Genomic DNA, 23142 nt, shown 5'->3' with positions numbered 1-23142 from the left:
AATAACGATAAAAAAATAAAGATGATGCTATTCTTACAAGCTGAGAGCCTTGATCACTTCTTACACAGAACTGTGTGCGCTTTGACTAAAACTTTAGCTGAGGTGCACATGATTCCGTGTAAGAATCAAGGTAGGTAGCTTGCAAGAGGGACAAGAAGAGAAGCAGTTTTTTAAAGAAAACAAAATCCAGGGAGGGAGCAATCCAGGCAAGGAGCAGGCTTATGGGAATAATTTAGCCTTCTATTTATGTGGGATATTCATTTATAAAGATCCTGTAATTGGAATTAATTATTTAGGTGAAAAGGTATTTTTAAAACTCTTTCATCAGCATGAGCCTATTAAAAGTGTGTTTTGCAATGTTTTGAGGTTTATGACAAATATTTACTATTTCTACAAAGAAGAGCTTACCGGTATTGCTAAGTTTGCTCTTCTTACTGCAATACTACATTTGTTTCCCATACAAATGAAATCTACAAGAAATTAAGTAATAGAAACTGCAAATATGGGATGTGGTGTAATTGTAAGTGTTCTGACGAAACAGGCAAATATTAGACAGAGCAAGCCCCCCAGTCCCTATGTAACGTGTCCGTTTTATCTTAAATCTTAAGATAGTCAACATATTTGCTTAACTTAAAGGGATACTATCATGGGAAAAAAATGTTTTTCAAAATGAATCAGTTAATTTTGCTGCTCCCGCAGAATTCTGCACTGAAATCCATTTCTCACAAGAGCAAACAGATTTTTTTTATATTCAATTTTGAAATCTGACATGGGGCTAGACATATTGTCAACTGCCCCAAGTCATGTGACTTGTGCTCTGATAAACTTCAATCACTCTTTACTGCTGTACTGCAAGTTGGAGTGATATCACCCCCTCCCCCCCAGCAGCCAAAGAAAAGAACAATGGAAAGGTGACCAGATAACAGCTCCCTAACACAAGATAACAGCTGCCTGGTAGATCTAAGAACCACACTCAATAGTAAAAACCCATGTCCCACTGAGACCCATACAGTTACATTGAGAAGGAAAAACAGCAGCCTGCCAGAAAGCATTTCTCTCCTAAAGTGCAGGCACAAGTCACATGACTGGGGGGAGCTGGGAAATTGACAAAATGTCTAGACCCATGTCAGATTTTAAAATTGAATATAAAAAAAATCAGTTTGCTCTTTTGAGAAATGGATTTCAGTGCAGAATTCTTCTGGAATAGCACTATTAACTGATGCATTTTGAAAAAAACATGTTTTCCGATGACAGGATACCTTTAAATACGTGTGTGTTTGCATATATGCATGTGTGTCCTACACCTGGGCATGTAACTATTTCTCTACTTGTCAATTCCACCAATTATATATAGGGTTTATTTAGTGTTTATTGGGATGTTGATTATCAACCATAGACTGGGTGCATGGATTCTGTATGTTCTTCCCATGGCTGCTTGGTTTTCTTCTGGGTCCTCTGGTTTCCCCATAAAACATACTGACCTTATAAAATGCGTTCCTATGTGGTTGATCATCACCTGTAAAGTGCTTTGGACTATGTACTGTACATACTGAGAATGACAGTGACTGTGCTGAAAGTTTGCAACTCTTTCTAAAACGGAAATGGCAGTGTCCACCTTTTCTGCACTCAAAGGTATATGGAAATATATACAGAATATTAGCAATAGGAGCATTTAACAATGGTGGTGGATTAGACCTAAAGTATTTTGATCTCCTGGGTAGGACTTATTTGTTATCCCTCTAGAATTCGTCCCGCCACACTCAGTTACCACCTTACTTATTTACATGCACCCTTTTTAATCTCCCATTATACAATTTTATATTTTTTTTGCTCCTAAACTGGTCATGGCCCTTGGATTATTCCACTCCCTGCTCTTTTGTTCCTAATATTTTCATCATGATCACCTCAGAGCAGTTTCATTGGCCTGTAGCCAGCCCTGAGCAGCTGGACTGGTGTTTGGATGAGTCAGGAGATACATCAGCAGATCTGAACCCACAGGGATCTCTTGGTCTCAAGCTGCCTCCCCACCTGCAAGCATTATTATCCACTATAGGCATTGCATTCATTATCTCAAGGACACAATATATGACAAGTGAAAGTCTACAGTCTAGCCACAAACACAGAAGGTTATAGTTGCTCTTTACTAAAAGCAGATCTTCTTCCTCTGTGTATTCTGCTTTGGGGTAATGGTGTAACTCATCCCCATAGACTCCAGTATGAGTAAATTGGCTTTTGGCTGAAAGTGATGGCTTGCAGAGTACCATGCACCTGTTCTTACATTCCCAACTGAATCAATTTATTGAAGGCTAAACAATCACATTAGAGTCCTGCACGGGTCCATTTTTTGGGACCTGTAACCGACCAGTACCCGCAACCTGCAATCCGCAACCAGGACCCGCAACCCGCATTCTTAGCCACTTGGAACCACTACCCAATCCGACCCGCAAGTACCTTATCCGCAACCTGGACCCGCTGACCATCAAGAATCAGGAAGTGCTGTCATTGTAAACTGGAAGTGACATCATCGGAATTAGACGTGATCAGAAAAAAGGAGTAAATATCGCTATTGAGAAGACCCGTGGCCTGACCCGCGACCCGCCGATACGCGTCTTTAACCGCATCCGGAACCTCTACCAGCAACCCGCAGGGTACTGCAGGTTTTTGCGGGTAGCCCGTGGGTACCCGACCCGCTGCAGGACTCTAACTCACATATTTAAGGGGTTGTTTAGAGTTCAATTATCAGATGTATTACACTTGATGAAGAGAGGCTACAAAATGCTTGTGCTTACCCATGAGAGATGACGAGACACTAGATACCACCCCAAAAAAATTGTTTGTGTATTGTGCCACATTATGCTGTAGAGCAATGGTGCACAGACCCCAGTGTGAGCAAACTGCCATTAGGGTCCAAGCAGTGGCTTGCAAGGTACCATGTGGGTTTCTAAGTATATTTTAAAATAGCCACTAGCCTAACTGGGAATTCCGGTACTTATGTGATTGATTGATTATTACTGATGAGCGAAATTATTCACCAAGTTTTGCTTCAAAAATGCTGCCCATAGAATATTTTGTTGCCAAATTTTCGCTGTTTCGGTGAAGCAAAACGTGTCAAATTTGCCCATCACTATCGATCATTACTGTTCAAATATGATATAGAAAGGCCAAAATCTAGACCTCAATGATAAACAACGTAAATGTAAAATAATGGACAATGCTGATCTACAGCAGCAGACAGCACACACTATATGGGAAATGGACAGGGTCGGACTGGGCCTTGGCCCTCATGGGCCCCCTGCTGGCCCAGACCTGCTCCCCCGATCAACTGGCCCTCCAAAATAAGATGATGTGCCATGCAACATTCGTGCATGAATGCTGGGGGCCCCAGAAGTTTGAAACCGAGTGGGCCCCCATTGCTCCAGTCTGACCCTGAAAATGGATAAGGCTATATGCAAGAATAAAATAAAAAGTCCCTTGGGGTCTCTAATAAAGAACAAACAAATCTATCTAGGCACTGGCAACCCAGTGGCAACCAATAAGATGTGTACAGTTAACATTGCTATAGCCAATATATAATTACAATATTCTAAATTTAAACGTAAACAGGACCCAAAAATAGCCCATTAAATAAAGTTCATGTGTTCAGCCTGATAACATAAAACTGTTGAAAGACTCTATTATTGGACTTCATGGACCCTTAAAGATTATATATGTAGTTTAAGTTTTAGGGTTTCTTCATTAAGAGTAATACTGAGTATTTCCCATTTTTGCAGGAAGCGCTTTCAGTGGTGAGTGAAGATCAGTCATTGTTTGAGTGCACCTACGGAACGCCACATCTTACTAAAACGGAGATGACCGCATCTTCCTCTAGTGACTATGGGCAAACCTCGAAAATGAGTCCACGTGTGCCTCAACAAGACTGGCTCTCACAGCCTCCATCTAGGGTCACCATCAAGATGGAATGTAACCCTAGTCAAATCAATGGATCAAGGTAAGAGCTGAGCTATCATCTTATTATAACATATATTTCTTTATTCTGGTTATATGAGGTGACATTCCTTTTCTTATTGTCCATCCTTGTGTAAATTAACATCTTATTGGAATATGTATAGACCAAGATCAAGCCAGCAAAGTGGAAAATGCCCTTAAATAGTGGGCCATGTCAGGTGGACGATTCAGTTTGGAGCCATCAATTCTACCTGCGATTTGTGGGATGGCCTAGGGCAGCAAGATTCTAAGAGTGGCATGTTACTCAGGCCACATCTGCACTGGAGGCTGGTTGGAAGATTGAAATTGTTATGCCAAATGTCCTGCTCCCCTTCCCCCAGGCCTCAGTGCTGCCCCTATATGATCTGATAACTGGCCAGGAACTCAAGCAATATAATTGCCCCTGATGTGGTTCCCCCCGCGAAATAAGACGATCTGGCCATGGATAGCCAGCTTTATGGGTTTTTTTACTTAGAGAAAGTGAATTTAGAAAGTTCACAAGAAAAACTGTATACATCTCCAAATTGGAACCCCTCTTTAAAATAAGGCCCTGATTTTTAAATGTCATTGCTATTTGCAGCCATCACCTTTTTTCCATTTTCTGTAAAAGGCAGCAGATCATTTATATCCTAATCGGTGACCTAAAAAATTGTACCAAAATGACATAAATACAGTATATATGTACAGAATATATATATCAGCAATTGCTGTCTTTTTAACATCTTCCTTTGAGGCGCCATTTTGTAACGTTCTGTGTACTCCCTCAGAGATCACCTGACAGGAAGTATTGCAGATTCCAAGTGTAACAGGAAAGAAGGGAGTAAAAGATTGTGTGCATTCACTGGCTGATGCAACCTAGCATGAATGTGTGCCCGTGTTTGTGTGTGAGCTCAATGCTTAGTGAAGCAGAAATAACCATACTAGTCCCAGTTTTCACTGTTGCACTAGAAATCGGATCCCCTCAGGCCTGCCAGTGGTTCGCATTCACATGAATCCTCAGTGAAGATTGCTTCTGGGGGAAGGGGTCTAGGGTTGCCACCTTTCCACGATCCAGGCAGAGGGCAGGGCCATAATGCCAGAGGGGCGGGCAAGTGCCTTTGTGGGTGGAGCGAGCAACATCACAAGTGCAGCGCTATGATACAGCAATCAGTGATTGGTGGATCTACATGTCAATCAAGGGAGATCCTGTCCGGGTGACCTTATTTGGGAAGTTGGGCAGACTGTCTTGACCTGGGCAGCCCTTCTGAAAACCGGGCTATCCAGGTGACAACCTTAGGGGGGGTCCCAGCTGAACCTGGATCCCCGCACCGTGTAGTTACATTACTGCTGGTGCCCTGAACCCTTACTGCTGGTGAGGAGCGAGGACAGGAGCAACGGTTCAGACAAGGGTAAGGCAAAATTAAAAAACTTCGGAGAGGCAGAAGGCCAGGAAATGCAGCACAAATTTCTGGTCAATAACAGCTTTGGGTCACTACATTAGAAACATTAGAACTGAACTCCCAGGTGTAGTAGCAGGCCCTAAGTTTGCACAGGTGCAGTAACCCATGGCAACCAATGGTGAACAGTAAATGCAGCCAGATTATTGGTTACTATAGTTTACTGTACCTGGGCACATTTAGGTGGCTGTATTTATGACAAGTGCAGAGAGGAAATTGCAAATTTGAGAGCAATTTTTTTCTGACAATGCTGCATTTTTCCCCAGAATTACTGCACTGATGCGATTATAAGGGGGCGCTGCGTCTGACGGAATTGCCCCTGATGCATAAAAAAATGACATAATAATGGTCGCACTTCACTGTAATTGGACTCAATTGCTCTGACCATTTCCCAAGTCAGGTGGGAGTCATTTCCAGTGTTTACTGCTAGAGTGATGTTTGCTCTCAATACTTTAGCCAAAAGTGCACTGCACCTATTACTACTATCTACTATATAGGGCCCTGGGTAGGGTTGCCACCTTTTTGTTGACCATAATGATATGCAGGTGGGTGGGGGTGGACCAAAAAGGGGCGGAACTATTATGTAAAATGGGTGTGCCTATAATTCAAATGAGGGCAGGACTTCTACATCCTCAGGTATCCAGAGAGTCAGCTAGGAGGCAGCATGAATGCAGTAATAGGCAGATAGATGCTGGCCCCGGGCCCTGGCTGGTATTTCACAGGCTAGGCCAGGAAAATATTGGCCAGGTGGCAAACCTAGCCCAGAGGTAACCCCTGCATCAATAGGTGCAACTGCGCTTGATTCAGAAAAGGAGGCAGGATGGACTAAGTGGCAGCTATATGGAAATGAAAAGAGTAGGGTTGCCACCTGTCCTGATTTCAGCCTGGTATTTGGAAGGGCTGTCTGGGTGAAACAATAATAACATGGCGATCAGCCAATCACTGATTGCCACATCATCAGTCCCCCGTCATCACCAGTCCCGCCCCCAACTTCACTGCTCTGCCCCCAATGTCACCAGTCCTGCCCCTGCCTCTGACATCATCTACCCACCCTCCTGTCTGTTTTCCAGCCCCAGAAAAGGTGGCAACCCTAGCAAAAAGCACATTTCTTCACAAGCTTTAATGAATGGTGCTTAATGCAGCTGCCTGCAGGCCATATATCAACCCTAAGTGCCTTTCATTTTATAATTCAAAAACAGGGGATTCAAGGCAAAAAGGGTGCCAGAACATGGATGCCAAGACATGACATACCAATATCAATACACTCACTCACATGTCATCCCATCTGCACCCAACTTCATGACCCATGCTGCCACGCAAGTTGCACGTTACATAAGTGACCGGTGCAAGAAGTATCTCCTTATGTTTCTCTGTTCAGTTCTCTCATTCCTCGTCAAGTTGGATGAGTTGACAAGGAGTGAGAACTAAGCAGAGGAGTATCAGGAGATTTCTCCTACATCAGTCACCTAATGCTTTGGCCAGGAGACCATTTCTTGAAAACCATTTGTGTAGATGAAAAGAAATAAAGATTGCAAGTGCAGAGGAGAGCACTCTCATCAACTTTCACATTTGGGAGGGGTGTTTAGTTCCCCTTTAAGGAAACTGAATGAACAGTTCAATGTTCATATAAAGAAGAGCTGTTTCTCAATGCAGCGAGACAGATCATTAACAAGAGCAGGATTGTGTAATATAATTTATGTTTTATTGCACTTTAATGACAGAGCCTTTCACACTCTAACAGCACAAGAGGTCTGAGAAGAATTATAGCCTCAGAAATAAATTCCGGTGATTTTCCCCCATTACTTAGTGTTACTAATATGAACACAATGAAACGTGATGCCCTATTGGGAGATATTGTGACTTTGGTCTGGATTACACCATATCATTGGATTGTTGGAGTTCAAGTGCTGTTGTCCAATTCGAAATGTGTCTGTATAGAATACCAGTGTCTTGGTTAGTAGGGGGGTGACAGGGTGGGAAGTTTTGCACCCCTAATTTAAGAGAATAAAATGAATGAAAAGGAAAGAAAATATGCTGTAGACTGCGTCCAGATGATCAAAACTGTGATTTTTTTTCCTATCACTATCATTTATAGGGGCAAATTCACTAAAGGGCAAATTTTCACCTGTGAAGGCTTCACCACACTTCGTGCCACTTCGCCAGTGTATTAGGGTAGCCAAATTCGCTACTACTACGCTAATGCACTAAAATGCGGAGTTGCGTCTCTGCAGCCAAACGCTGGCAAAGTTTCGCAAGCGTTCATTGGTCAGCGCAGGCATTTCCTAGCAAACTTTGGCTAATGTTCATTTCTGCCTAGCGAAACTTCGTTAATAAACTAACGCTTAGGTCAATTTGAATAGTGCGGGTACATATAGGTCACATATATGTCTTTATTAGAGATGTTAGTGCAAATGCTTGAAGTGGCCACTTATTAAAAATGTCCAAGGAAGCAAAATAAAGACAAAATAGATCCTCTAATGCCCTAGACATGAGCCCACCCTAAAACAAATGTGGCATGCCCCTCAAATGGTTAAAAAAAGGTTAAAACTAAATGTTTTAATAGTTACAACTTTTAAAGACAATCCCACTTTAAAATATGAGTTTTTTTGCATGACTTTTCTGCATACATAAGACATAAGATTGCGGAGGATGAAGCTTCAGTTTATCAGTTCGCCAGGTCTAAGGTGGCGGAGGAAACTCTGGAGAAAGGCGTAATGTAATGGAAAATTCGCACTTTAGTGAATTTGAGGAGTAGTGATCGTTCGTCTGAGCGAAAATTCAACTGGCGACAGGGCGTGAAATGGAGCTAGCGATGGTCTATTTTGCTAGTGAGCGCTCTACACCTGTTAGTAAATTTGCAATGTCGATGCAGATGGGTGACAGTCACTTCACCCTTTGGTAGATCTGCCCCATAGGGTTACAAAAACAATTTGACCAGATCTAGTAACCCATAGTGATTTTTCCAATCAAACATGAATGCAATACCTGTGTATTACTTGCGCAGGTTATCATACATTGCTTTTCTGTTAAGGGCCTTCCATGCTCTATCTCAAAACCAGGTCCTGTTAACGATTCCATTTCCTCCAAAGAATATTTTTTTAATTCCAACCATCTGCTTCTCCACCAGGCACATTCCTTGGCTTGTGTTGTGCCCATAGTTTTTCTTTCTTCTTACATTTTCCTGACAAATTTTTCATTACATGCAGGGTTTGAGGTTTTAATAAGGAATTGTGAAGGCCAAATGCGGGTGACTTATATAACTGTATTATCTGATTATGTGATATGTTATGTTTTGGTAGCCGAGGATGACTAGAGTATAACAGTGCTTTATTAACAGGCTCATGCAGGCCTTACACAACAGTAAGCTTTCACTTTTAAGCTACCAGGAAGTATGCACAGTATAAGTATGAGCACAGTGATATTTACAGGCCATTTGTATAAACACCACATGATACTTATATATAATAAAAAAAGGTGTGAAGGGTCATGGGGATATGTAGAACTGAAGTCAACCTTTGCCCTGGTTTATTAACTCTTATTGTAGAAGATTTTTAATGTATTGGAAGTACAGTACTTTACAGTCAGGGGCGTGACTGCAGAGGAAGCAGACCCTTTGGCTGCAGTGCAGCCCAGGGGGCCCAGGAGGTATAGGCAGGACCGCCATCAGAAATCGCAGGGCCCCATACGACAAAATTTCCTGGGCCCCCTGGGCTGCACCCACCGCAAGCCCCACCTACAGGTCCGCCTTCCCCACCCCACAGGTCCACCCACCACCACACAGTAAAAAAGAAATTTGGTTGCCAGGGTTCCCACATGTTAATAAAAAATAAACAGCTATTTGTGGGTCAGGGCCCTCCATAAAAAACATTTGTGGCCAGGGCCCCCCATTAAAAAATATTGGTGGCTTGGACCCCACATGAGAAAAAACAATTGGTGGCCAGGGCCCCCCCCCCACATTATGAGAAAATTGGTGGCCAGGGCCCCTTAAACGTCCATGCCTTCCCGAAGTCAGCAGCTCTCAGAAAGATGGGGGGCCCGGCTAATCAAGTAAGTGTGGCGTGACCGGCCCCCCTTACCCTCGGGGCCCTCTACAACTCTCCCCCCTGTCCCCCCTGATGGCTGCCCTGGGTATAGGGGACACCATAAGGCCCTAATTTATGTGCAATTTCGACATATATTGGTAAAAAAGGCCAACCTGTGGATACATTGGAGGTCCTAAAATGAATTTGCTGTGGGGCCCAATAACATCTAGTTATCTAGATTTATGGGTATTCTGCACCATAGAAAGTTATACCTCTATGTCATGCAATAATGACAATGATATAGAATTTAGGCTTGCATCAGAAACCATACAGAATTATTCTCATTAGTATTATTTGCATGGCCTCTCTTCCCTATTTTGTTGTCATGTTTGCAGTAGTGGATGTCATGCCTTGTTTTTCTAAGCTGAAGCACGGTGCTTAAAGCAAATACTCTGAGTTTGCACCAACCAAAATATTTTCTGAAGCGAAATAAATGAATCCGTCTGTCTCTGTCAAGCTGTTATTCGATACATAAGGGGCAGCGCACGAGAAGCCATAAACATGGTGCTTGTTACACAAATAAGCTGGTCTTGACTCTTATCCAACTAATATAGATTTAATGTTAATTCACAGTCCAGCCAAAGGTCTGCACCAGGGACTTGTGATTTCTGGCAAGCGGAGCTGTCTTTAGTTTTGATGGGGTCTGCGGCAGAAAAGAGTTTGCAGGGCTCACTTATTTATGCAGAGTCGGACTGTCAGAGCTAAAGACTTTCAGCTAATATGGAACTACAACTCCCAGAACCCCCCAGCAGCCTGTAGTTATGGACACAGAATTTCAAAAGTCAAATACAAAGAGCAATTCTCTCTTACATAATATAGAGTGGGAATGAAAACAAATTGGAAGTTAGTGTAATAAAACAGAAATGTTTGAGCTAGGTATGCAACAAATCCAGGATTCGGTTTGGGATTCGACCAAGATTTGGCCTTTTTCAACAGAATTTTGATTCGGCCAAATCCAAGTACCTGGCCGAACTGATTCCGAATCCAAAAAATCATGTGACTTTTCATCACACAAACAAGATTTCAAAAATAACCACCCATGTGTCACACGGTTCTCTCTCATCCTCATTTTCCTAATATTCAAATTAGGGTTCGGTTTCGGCTCAGTATTCAGACGAATCTTTCAGGAAGGATTTGGGATACGGCAGAAAATTTTAAGCGTCATCAAACGATCTCTCACAGATTTATAGTCCAAAGTGCAAATCATCAAAAGATATTAATGTAAAATTACTCTTCTTATATATTATCAGTTTTAAACTGCAGACATGATGAAACTGAAACAACAGCGCCACCAGCTGCTCAGTTTTGCCAACTGCCAGTCGGGAGGAAATGCCAGAAGAAAAGGAAAGTCTTATGTTGTTGCTCCACTTGGAAAAGAATAGAGATGATTTTTCTGAGCACTTTTGTGATTTACAGTGTTTTTTAAATTATTATAATTGTTGCTCTGCTTCTCTACTCTTATCTAAGCAACATCAGAAAACCTCCCTCTTCTGAAATGTTCTCCCAACTGTCAGACAGTTCTGACTAGCAGATGGTACTATAGGCTGATCTGACTTGCAGATTGTACTGTACTTTCGTTTTCATTACATGAGCATTTGAAAAAATGCAAACTTTTTTTGGGGGGGGGGTCAAGTACAAGGTACTGTTTTATTATTGCAGAGAAAAAGAAAATCAATTTTAAAAATGTGAATTACTTGATTAACATGGAATCTATGGGAGATGGCCTTTCTGTAATTTAAGGGTTTCTGGATAAGAGGTTTCCTGATCCCATGACTATATCTATATAGAGTTTATTCAATGAAGAGACATGCTAGCCATTAAATGATTTTTAAATGCACAATAAGTCAAAATCTTCCAAACCACATACAGAGGATGACATTGAGGCTGTGAACACAAATATTAACGGGGTTATTTATCAAAATTCTAATTTTTCTGATTATTTTATTTTAAAAAAGTTAGAGCAAACTAGAATCCACAATTTGACCTGATTTACTATTTAAAAAAGCATGATTTAATTGGATCGGGGAAAAACTCTATAAAATCAAGCACTTTTTTGATTTTTTTTCCCCCGGATCGGTTGATTTTTTTCAGGCTTTTTCCTGTAAAATCTGAATTTTTTAAATTTTTGCCCGAAAAGCCAGAAATAGTTGGATTTTCTGGCTTATTCCAGCGTAGACCTTAGAAAGTTCCAAATAGGATAAGAACTTCTCCCACTGACTCCTCAGCAAGGTCTGAGAAGGAGAATTTTGGGATTCTGACTTTTTCCATCCTCTGGGTTAAAAATTTGAATTTTATAGTAAAAAAAACTAGATTTTTTTTGTTTTTTGCATTCAGCCTTAAATAGATAACCTCCTAAATGTTAGACTAAGCAGCCAAGTTGATTTGAGAAATTTGAATCTTGTCTTGTTAAATTTGTTCCATTTTTCATTTCAGGAGCTCCCCAGATGACTGCAGTATAGGAAAAGGAAGCAAAATGGGCGGAGGGCCAGATAATGTTGGAATGAATTATGGCAGCTACATAGAAGAAAAACACATTCCTCCCCCAAATATGACAACCAATGAGAGGAGAGTGATTGTCCCTGCTGGTAAAGATCTTGCACTACTACCATTCCTTGCAGATTAGTTTCTTTTATCTTATTTAAATAACTATGAAATATGGGCGGCGGGTTATGAGAAAACCAATGTAGAGAGTCATTATCAACCTTTCCTCCAGAAACATGAAGTTTTATATATGATATCATAAGTATTAATAAACACTCAAACGGTAAAGTTCTTACTACCATATACTTGCTTTTTATATAACATCCATAAAGTATCTGAAGAGACATTTGTGAATCCTGAGAACATTTTAATCGAGCAGGAAACTTCTTAGCTCAGAGCAACTGTAGGAAGTGGAGGAGAAGGGTGGTGTTTTAATGAGATTCTCCCTCCCAGTTAAATCTCCGGTGTAATAGATTCATCCTTATTTATAAGCCTGACCATGGCCTTGGGATTAGCGTAACTCAGGACCTCCCCAAGGGAAAACCATAACCGAATTATTAAATACTGATATGAAAAAACATTTTTTGCTCACGAAATGTTCATTTTATTCACTTGTATTTGTTTATTTGTCCCAAATGTGTTGGCATAGTCCATTATCTGTCTCCCTTCCAGGTGTTTTCAACTTTCTTCTGCTGTTTGATTCTGCTTGTTCAGCAGGGAACAGTGTAGTTGGCTTCGCCAAGCACATATTTTCCTGAATAGCTAATGGTATCGTTTTCTGAAATGTACAAGTACATTTTGCTAATTATTTCAAGACTGCAGGAAAAATTATGATTAATTCTGGTAGTTGAAAAGCTTTTCCAACACACACAGTGGGTAGCTGTAGCTATACACAATGGGCCGTATTTATCAGGTAAAAAATATTCTGGCATTGCCACTGTCTTTGCATCATTTCATTTGGCGTTTCGAGGAAATTCATTTGTTAATGAATTGGTGAAGAGTCAGTGATTTTTTTAGGTTGCAGTGGTTACAAGACAAGCGGAAAAACAGAGGGCTACTAATTTTTCATAAAAAATAGAATAATAAAATATGCCATACTTTTTTTTTAACTCAGCAGTGGTGTAATTGATATACAGATAGGTGAATTTATAATTATTGACATTTTTTTAACACCCATGGGGTTATTTATTAAGCTTCTAATTGGACTTTTAAAAGGGAAAATACCATATTTTCAGAGATAAAAAAAAATAGATTTTTTCAAAATTTAATTAAACTCTGATGGTGTTAAAAGTCAGATGAAAAAAGTACTCAAACTCAGACCTGCCAAGAACGTTTAAAAGTCAATGGCAGATGTCCCGTTAACAATTGGAAGATTTTCTGAGTTGCGCTAGGTTACCAAAAAAAACAAAGCTTTTGGGCGATTTTTCATGAAAAAAATCATAGGTTTTGAGCGCAATTTCTGAAAAAATCTTAGAATTCTGGGGTTTTTTACGATTTTAAAGTGACTTTTTCCGCACAAGAAAAATTAGTTTAAATGTATTGAAAAATAGTGTGGGGGGGGGAAGTTAGTGCGGATTTGGTTGGAGTATTTTTCAGAAAATAGGGAGAACGTTTCATAGTCTCTATGATAGTATCAATAAAGCCAAGCTTTCATCATCTCCAACTGCAACCTTGCATATCCCTCCAAAAGTATTATAATCTTGTATCGAGAAGCTTAGAAGCAGTATCTGTCCCAATGACCAAGGTGGCACAGTTGGATGTCATTGGGTTCTGGCCAACTGAAAGTTGGTTTCATTGGCTTTTCATGGTCAAAGAATTGACAGGGACATCCACCTGTGGGTGTAATGTAATTTGTTCCATGTCAAGTAACCCATAGCAATATTTAAAGGAGAAGGAAAGTCTGTTTGCACTTAGGGGTGCCAAATGTAAGGCACCCCCAAGTGATTGTATTGACTTACATGAAACTCTGGGCCAGTGCTCCTATCAGCAGAAAACTGCACCAGCCCGGGGTTATACCTGTGGGCACCACGGAGAGATCTTCTTCCTGCTTCCTCTTTCTTCGCGCGGCTATTTCATTCTACTGGGCATGCTTTTGCCCTGGGAAATTTGAAGAAAGAAGAAGCCGGAAGAAGATCTCTCCATGGTGCTCGCTAGAAAAACCCCGGGCTGGTGCAGTTTTCTGTGGATAGGAGCACTGGCCCAGGGATTCAGGTAAGTCAATACAATCACTTGGGGGTGCGTAACATTTGGCACCCCCAAGTGCAAACAGACTTTCCTTTTCCTTTAAGTCTGGTGCTGTCATAAGCACTTGGCAACCCCCCCCATGCAGAAGTGACGATGTTCATGTAAATTAATTTGTTATATAGGCACCCAAGGGCCATCTCTTTAAAGCTGCTGCCCTAGGCACAGGACCTTGGGTGCCTATATATAAATATGGCCTTGTGTAGCCACCAATCAAAAATTGTATCTCAATGGGCAGTCCAGTAAATACTACCTGACAATTGGTTGGTACTGTATGGTCTAATGATACAGTCAACCTTAAGCTCCCCATAGATGTGACGATTCTTCTTGGCGAACGACCGATTTTAGCGAAGTTCGACCAATCCTTCGAAATTATCGTGCGTTTAGTGGGATTCGAACGATCGACCATCTTACGATTTTTCGGCCGACATCTGTCAGGAAATTGATCGGCCAGGTTAAAAATCTTTGTCGGTCCCAGTGCAATCTATTTATGTTTGCAGGGACAAGCAGGCAGCTCCCCTTTGTTTTCCTGGCAAATTGGTCTTTTTAGTTGATGGTCAATTTGTTCCGAGAAAATCGTGGTCTCACGATGAGGATCGGATCTTTTAAAAATCTCAACATCTATGGCCAGCTTTATGTTTGCTTATAGCTACTCCAAAGATTTACTCTAATATTCTTATCCAAGCACAGACATTTCACTGTACTTAGCTAGAGGGACTCAAAGCTTTGACACTCATCTAATGAGCTGGAGTTTGGCTTCAACTTTACCAAGGAGGATGTGGGATGTTAGAAGTTCTAAACAAGTTTGATCGATGATCAGTTCACCCAGAAGAGTTTCCTGGATACTCATGGAACAATAGGAGGGTGACCCTTCAGCTTAGGCCTTTTGAAATGCTACAAAATTAAAACGAATTTGTTATTTATGAATAGGTCGTTGGCTGCAGCATTTTTCATCTACAAATTTATTTTTGTGTTTTCAGACCCTACTTTGTGGAGCACAGATCATGTAAGGCAGTGGCTGGAATGGGCAATAAAAGAATACGGCCTTCCAGATGTCGATGTGCTTCTATTTCAAAATATCGACGGGAAGGAATTATGCAAGATGACCAAAGAAGATTTCCATCGACTAACTCCAAGTTACAACGCTGATATCCTCCTCTCACATCTTCACTACCTCAGAGAAAGTAAGGAAAACTGCCAGATTAAATAACCAGCATCACTAACTGTCACCGCATGTGCTTGCTTGACCACGGCATGGAATTTAATTCTCTTTCTTATAACTGTTCTGGCTCTGTAGATATAAATGTGATTATTATAAAGTGTTATAGTTGAGTCGAGCTTGGTGGACAACCTCAGGTGAATATGTGCACGTCTATACCATACAGTGTGTATTTAGTCTACACTATGTTTTATGGCATGGCATGCATTTTAAAACATAAAATCCTGACACATTTGTAGAATAATATCCATATACTCCTCCCCCCCAAAAATGATATGAATAGATATTAACCATTTTCCAGGTGACGGTAACAAATGTATCTTTCGGTACATCATTTATTGAAAGTGGCTGCCATCTTTTAGTGGGCAAATCGGTACCAAAGCAGTAACCCATAGAAACCAATTTTAAATTTACTTCCATTTTTCTAGCCAGCAAAAGACTGATGAGAGTTAACTTCCGGTGGGTTTCTGTGTTGATGCACGTTTGCCAGGCTAATAATAGAGGCTCGGCCATTTAAATTCATTTAGAATTGATGAATTTTAAAATGTAATTAAATGGTGGGGTTGTGGTTTCATCTGACCTTCAAAAACGTCTTATTACTCAATTTGGTGTTGCTTTGTTTTGTTTTGTAGCTCCTCTTCCACATTTGACTTCAGATGATGTTGATAAGGCCTTACAAAACTCGCCACGGTTAATGCATGCTAGAAATACAGGTAATTTTGGCACAGACCCTAATCCTTCAATCATAAGCAGACCCGAAACTTTATAAATATTACTGTTTAGGCTAATGGTACAGATTTCAACCGGCACAAAACCAAAATTGTCCCCTTCTACTCCCATTAAATTAATTGGGATACCCCTGAAAGCAGCAGCCCTGGTGCTTTTCAACCTCAAAATATTCTTGTGTCCTGGCACTTTCAGACTCAATGGGAGGTAACAGGGAGCAATTTTGTTTTGGCTGAATAATCTCAGGCCTTAATTCGTGCTTTAACTGCACAAATATATGCATATAAAATGTTCATCAAGCCAATTTAATTTAATGATTGTTTAGCTAAATTAGAGAAAATGATTAGCTTTATGTTGTACTCAACATCCACTAAGCCTTTGCCACCAATGAAACATTTTGAATACAGACGTGTCATTCTTTATGACTCATAACATATCATCCTCTGAAACAGGGTTGTATTAGCCATGTAATTACATTTTAATGAGATAATCAATTTCTCAAATTAAATCCCTGAATCCCTTCTATTAAAAAGGAATGGAGAAACAATTTCTTGCAAATGTGTCATGATATTTTATGCACTGAGCTGCAATTACCAATAAAACCATTTTTAATATGCTGTAATTAATATTAGGAGCAGCATGTGTTTCATAGCTGTACATTACGGGGAGAAGTGAAACGTGTAAATAACGGGCTATGACACATAAAGCTGGGTAATTACATGATTAGGAAACATCCGAACAGTAAAAACATTCACAGAAACCAGAATGGCAATACCGCATTAGCTTGTTTTGGTATAGGGCTGAGAAGATATAAACTCATGAAAACTGGTTGCTGATTATTTTCCAACGATTTGTACAAATTATTTATGAATTTTCATCTACGACAGAAATGTTTAATGCCTATACAAGTTTGCCAAACTGAATCCAGCCCATCATGCAGACTCCATGGCACTCACATAAAATGAACCAGAGCATTAAATTCTAATTAATTAATTCTATTCTTTCTTGCTGCATATGGCACTGAAAAGCTTAAATGAAACAGCCATTTTTACAAACGTTTTTGTTCACTGATAATGCTGATAATAAGTTAATATGCACTTAAGCTTCACATTTATTTCACAAACCTTTGGTATAATGTTAAGTATTTGGCCAGACCAAACAATTATGAATTCAGTACATAAAATGACTTTCGAATTTCCCCTCTTTACAAAAAAAAAACGTTGAATTCGACATTGCCCAAAATATCTTGGACTGACCATCCTGGAAAAAAATCCCATTATTTTCTATGAGAAGATGAAGAAATTAATTTGTAGTAGTAATAGTATTTTTTTGTTATTTTTTTTTTCCTAATTTTGCCAAGTTGTACCTCTTCCTGTAGGAAATAATGGGATTTAAAGGGTTCAGAAGCAGCCAAGTAATTTCTCTGATATTTTGTTGAAGTCATAGTTTTTTTTATGAATAGGGTGAAACATAAGAAGCACAACAGGCGTGTTGAGGTCCTATCTGAACAAGATATTTATGTTGAAAATTAAGAGGAATCCCAAAAGATTCCCAGCAGCTAGAAAATGCAGCAAAAAAAGGGTTGCAAAATGAGTAGAAAAGCATTTACCTCGTTTTTTATAATAACCCAAAAAGAGAGAGATAGAGGGAGAGAAATTCACATTAGACTTCAAATTTCATGTATTTACAAAGTTTAGGGGTTTGCTTGTTTTGCTGCAGATGCAGTTCTTATGCCTTCCCTATAGCTTGCATGGAAACAATTTCAAAAATCAGCCTGAATCAAAAGCTGAATAATTCTTTATTTGTCTCCTAAGACAATTGACCTGATCCTGCATGTGTATCAGGACTCCCTGTAGATAGACTGCCAGAAAGGAAACTATATTGTAACATAAATACCAGGAAATATACCTTCCCGTTCACATACAAGAAATGGACTATAATAAAGTAAACATGTCTTCCGCTATTTTACAAAAGTAACAAAATACCAGTGTTTTTAGATTTATCCGCATTGGAACAATTTGTCCAAGCATGGAAGAGATCTTTTTTAATCCCTACATTAATTTGCATTAGGAGTTCATATTTCTGAAATGGGTTAGAGTTTAGTGCTTCTGTTAAGCTCTAACACATGCTGATGGATGGACACATTCATCTACCTTAACACGTGTGAATTTGTTAAACACTTTCCTGCCCTTCAGCGAATTTGTGGTAAACCTGCTCCGTAGTTTTCTAGTAAACATTATTCATTCTGTTTTGTTATCCCTTAAAGAAATGCAATAGTTTGTTTTAAATAATTCATTAAGCCAAAATGAAATACATAGCTCTGATTTTGCTTTTCTACAGGAGGGGCATCTTTTATTTTCCCAAACACATCCGCTTATCAAGACGCAAGCCAAAGAATCTCCAGCAGGCAAGGTACATAATACAAACTCGTGTTCAACTGCATGTGATTTCGCTTTAGCAGGAGCTCTGTTAAAGGACCAGCAACTGAAACCATATTTATATCTGCTCATCCAGCACCTACAAATGAACAGTTTCTTGGCAACAAATGGTCTTTTTTGTATATTTTTTTATAGCACATATGCTACAAGGATTTGCATCTCAGTTTGTTTTTCTGTTGAAAATTTGCTGCGGCAGTTCTGTCTCAATTTCTTTATATAACCGAATGTGTACAAACCAGCTATTGTTGCACTGGACTTCATCGCTGTTGCGTATAATAAAGTGTCTGCACAAGCCAATTTCCCCAGGGCCATGTCAATACAAAACAGAACATTTTAAAAAAAAAGTTTTGCCGCATATCCAACGCTTAGATTTTGTTAGTTTGGCATTGCCCGTGTGTTTGATTAATGACAGCCGTCCTGGTGTTTGAGGAAATGGTGAAATGTAGAGCAAGTCTAGAGTTGCTTCAACTAGCCAAATTTTAATGATATCATTGACTGAGCATAAACACTTCAGTGAGTGCTACAAAGAATCAGATTCATTATCCAAAGGTAAATGAGATCTTATTTAGAATGGAATTTATATTCAACCAATTATGGATAAGGAACATTTTCTCTTGAAATGCATGCCTGCAGCTCTAAAGCAATCAATGTTCACCCCTTTTACTTATACTCAGCATGTGATGTTTGATTTCTTAGGTTAATATGTATATCTAATCTTTCATTTTATTGAACAAAGATTTAACTCTAATGTACTTTAATACTAGAGAATTATCAATCGAAAAAAATCTTTTGAATTCAATTTTAATGAAAACTTATGTGGCCAAAAACCTAGGGAGCGTCTACTTGTATTTTTCAAACTTCAAGCTATTATATTTCTTAAATATAAGTAAAATGTGTACATTTGTATGGGGCAATGCCATTTTTAGTGCAATACAGTTCTTTTCCCACAAATGAATTGAATCTGAATTTGATAAATTGATCCAAGTTTTTCTGTAAACAAGTTAATGATAATAATGAAAACAAAAGCACAGTGGTGGAAAAAAAAAAAAGCCAATCAAGGTTAAGAGCAACTGATGTTCTGAAATTGGATTTTAAATTAATTTGAATTCAAAAGTAAATAAATATGCCTTTCTATGTTCCTAGGCCCAATTAGATCATAATAATGATGCCAAACATATTTATCTAAGGAACCCAAGCCAGCTATGGGCCTCCAGTTGGAGATCCTTGATTTAAAACATGGGTTGTTATGAGGAACAAAGAAAGCAGAAGACTTTAAATTAACTAGTCACCTGTATCATTAACAGATTAATGTGAAAACGCTCCAAAGTGATATGTTGCAATATTCTAGTTAGAATATGTTGGAGAGTCAAATGGGAGTTCTATGGGTATTTTTTTTTTTATAAAAAGAGAGGTGTAAAGCATTTTTGGTTCTACAGGATGATATAATCAGTGCTTCTTTCCCAACAGATTTATCATATGAGCCCTCAAGGAGATCTGCTTGGGCAAATCATCCTGCACCACCATCAAAAGGTTTGTGCCAAAAAATATCTCAAACTGCACCTGACTTTTCCTTTTTTTTACTCCTAAATGGAGACATTCCTATTTGGAATACAAAGAATCATTTTGGCACATGATTTTTGGGGGGAAAAAACCCAAAAGATTAATCATCAATGAACCTATTTTCAAAATTGACAGATTATTACAAATGTCAGTGTACATGGCAGATTTACATATGACTGATTTATTTTTACCTAGTGGTAACAATGGTTAAAGTTTTGGGGTAATGTATTGAAATGTAAATTGTAAAATTATTTTTAACATGTTGAAGAAAAACTTGTCTTTCTTTAGCTTTAAATGGTGCACTGAGTGTATCTATAGTTTTTGGTATTTACCTCTTTTGGTCTCTTAAGGGGGGAATGCAATAAAAGTCGGTAACGGAAAAACTATTTGCAATGCGAAAAGTTATGCCTTTGCGAGAACAAATTCTGCTTTGCACGAATTTAATATAGCTTTTGCGAACCCGGAAACTGTTCAGCGACCACTTCCGACAGTGGAAGACTGTTTGCGAATTTTATAGTTTGCTCCAATGCGCAGTAAATTTAATAAAACTTCTTACTGAAAAAGTCGTTATGTTTGCTCCAAAAGATTACAACACCTTCAAGCACTTTTTAACAGTGCGCAATTAAAATTCGCAATGCACAATTAAAATTCGAAATGCGCAATTACATTTCGCAATGCACAATTAAAATTCGAAATGCGCAATTAAAATTCGCAATGCACAATTAAAATTCGAAATGCGCAATTAAAATTCGCAATGCAATAACAGTTTAAGGAACAATATTACATTGTGAGATGTGGATTTTTATTCTTATTGGTGCAAATTGTTTTTCTCTTTGCAACTTTAATTAAATTCCCCCTTAAAGGTTTTCTGTGCACTATTTTGATAATGAGGCATACTGACTTTTTATCACTGTTACTGGGACTTTTTTTTAATGTAATGAAAGGTTTTAGTAAGTTTTAGTAACCCATAGCAGATTTCTCTTCAAACAGCTGACCATGCTACATGATTCTGCAATAATTTACACCTATAAAATAAACTCACCCAAAATGATATTGTCATCTCTGTCTGAAGGACAATTCTCATATATTCATTGAAAACACTGTCTAGATAAATAAGTAATAATACGTTTTCTCATTTTAGCATTGCAACCATCTACCACAGTTCCCAAAACAGAAGACCCCAGACCACAGCTAGGTAAGTTGTTATATTTTGGTGAGTCTTTTATGTACTGTACCTATTTACATCCATAATGAATTTCTTTTATTAATCCAATTTCCTATTTAACAAGGTTTTGGCAAAGTTTATAAATGTATGTCGGTGTGGAAAAAAAACATTTTATAGGGCTTATTACAAACACAAGCAAGACTGTTCTTGTTGTGCATTGAAAACTATATTCACATGTCAATACATGCACCTATATACTTGTGTTAAATAGTGATGGTGAATCTGTCCCGTTTCGCTACGCCGAATAATTAGCGAAACGCCGAAAACATTTGTGAAAACATTCAATTCTTAAAACGCATTGAAGTCAATGGGCGTCAAAATAATTTTGACACAGCAATTTTTATACACACGACTAAATGCATTAAAGTGACTGGGCATCCGAATAATTTTGACGCGCAACACTTTTTATTGTGAATCCATGCCTGCTGAATTTATTCGCCCATCACTAATGTTAAACACAGGCTAAGGAATAAGTAAAACTACACTTAACAACCCCCAGAATAACATATGCTTCTCCCTGCATTCAGATTTATTTTGTTTCTCTATTACAACCAGTTCAACTGCAGGTCTTTTAGTTACTTCCTTGCCTAGCACGAAGCTCCATCCTCTTTTGCTTTCTGAGCAAGCCTTCTCTCTCCAACTATGAAGACCCCATAGAGGTGCCTACTGTGCATGCCTGATTGGTTTATATTGGAGCAGAGGCAGTGGGCAAGTCAAACAGGCACCTCTTTCAGTTGGAGAGAGAAGGAGGAGAAGGCTTTAATAGAGAAACAAAATAAATCAGAATGCAGGAAGAAATGTATGTAATTCTGTTCAGAGTAATTTTAAGGGACTTTAAAAAAGGCTTACTTATCCTTTAATTGCTGAACAGGGCAACAAATACAGGGAAAATTGATGCAAGGGAGCCCCGGAGTTAACATATCCCTTTAGGAGTGTTACTCCCAGGGTTCTCAAGAAATGCATATTCAAAAAATATATTTTTTTCTTTAAATTTTCCATTTAAATTACCTAAATACATTTTAAAAACTCATGGTATACTTAGAACCCCTGTTTGTACCAGTACCGTTTTATGTGTGCAGTATGATACTTATATATGTTATTGTTTTTAGATCCTTATCAGATTCTTGGGCCAACAAGCAGCCGACTTGCAAATCCAGGTAAGTTGATTTAAAAATAAACTTGTTTTTTTTTTTGTTATTTAGTAATGCTCTATGGTAAATATATAGTGTATATATATACATACATGAAGTACATATCAATTAATAGAAATTAAAATTCCATATTTCATTTCAAAATCACACTACAATCTGGTTTTAATATTTGAAAAATATTTATCATCTTCTTTAATCCATTAATCCATTACATATAAATATAAAAACACTGCAATGAGAATTTTAAAAATATAGCATTTTCCCCTACTTTAATTCTAACTCTAATTTTTTCTTAAAGGGGACCCTTGACCCAAAAAAAATATTCCAAATCCTGTTTTATCATGTTAGCCAAGCAAAATTAACTTTAATTACATTGTATAAATTATTTGAATCTTGTTTCCTTCAGTCTGGGAACTTATAATTATAACAAGCAGGCAGGAGCCATTTTGTGGACACTGTTATTAAGACAAGCCTTGTATCATCTCAGAATCTTGTTTGTGCACCAGAATGGGGGACTAGATGTCCATCCCCATGCCCTGGCTACACAATTAAATGGTTAAGAAAACTGAGGGAATGTGGGGAGAGCAGTGACATCTAGA

General features: G+C 38.8%; 1 protein-coding gene across 4 annotated transcripts in view; it reads left to right on the top strand.

The window, feature by feature from the left end:
- Window positions 1–23142, top strand: part of MGC80765 (protein) — a 136659-nt gene that overhangs the window by 110099 nt on the left and 3418 nt on the right. For 3 of the 4 annotated variants that reach the window (XM_018248265.2, XM_041583114.1, NM_001092323.1), the window contains 8 exon segments: window positions 3771–3988; window positions 11936–12087; window positions 15205–15408; window positions 16076–16156; window positions 18510–18581; window positions 20075–20137; window positions 21309–21362; window positions 22502–22549. In XM_018248265.2, coding sequence (XP_018103754.1) covers window positions 3771–3988; window positions 11936–12087; window positions 15205–15408; window positions 16076–16156; window positions 18510–18581; window positions 20075–20137; window positions 21309–21362; window positions 22502–22549 — 892 coding nt within the window. 4 annotated transcript variants of the gene reach the window in all.

The sequence above is a fragment of the Xenopus laevis genome, chromosome 2S (assembly GCF_017654675.1).
Source record: "Xenopus laevis strain J_2021 chromosome 2S, Xenopus_laevis_v10.1, whole genome shotgun sequence".
Taxonomy (NCBI): Eukaryota; Metazoa; Chordata; class Amphibia; order Anura; family Pipidae; genus Xenopus; species Xenopus laevis.
This window is presented reverse-complemented; position numbering and strand designations above follow the sequence as displayed.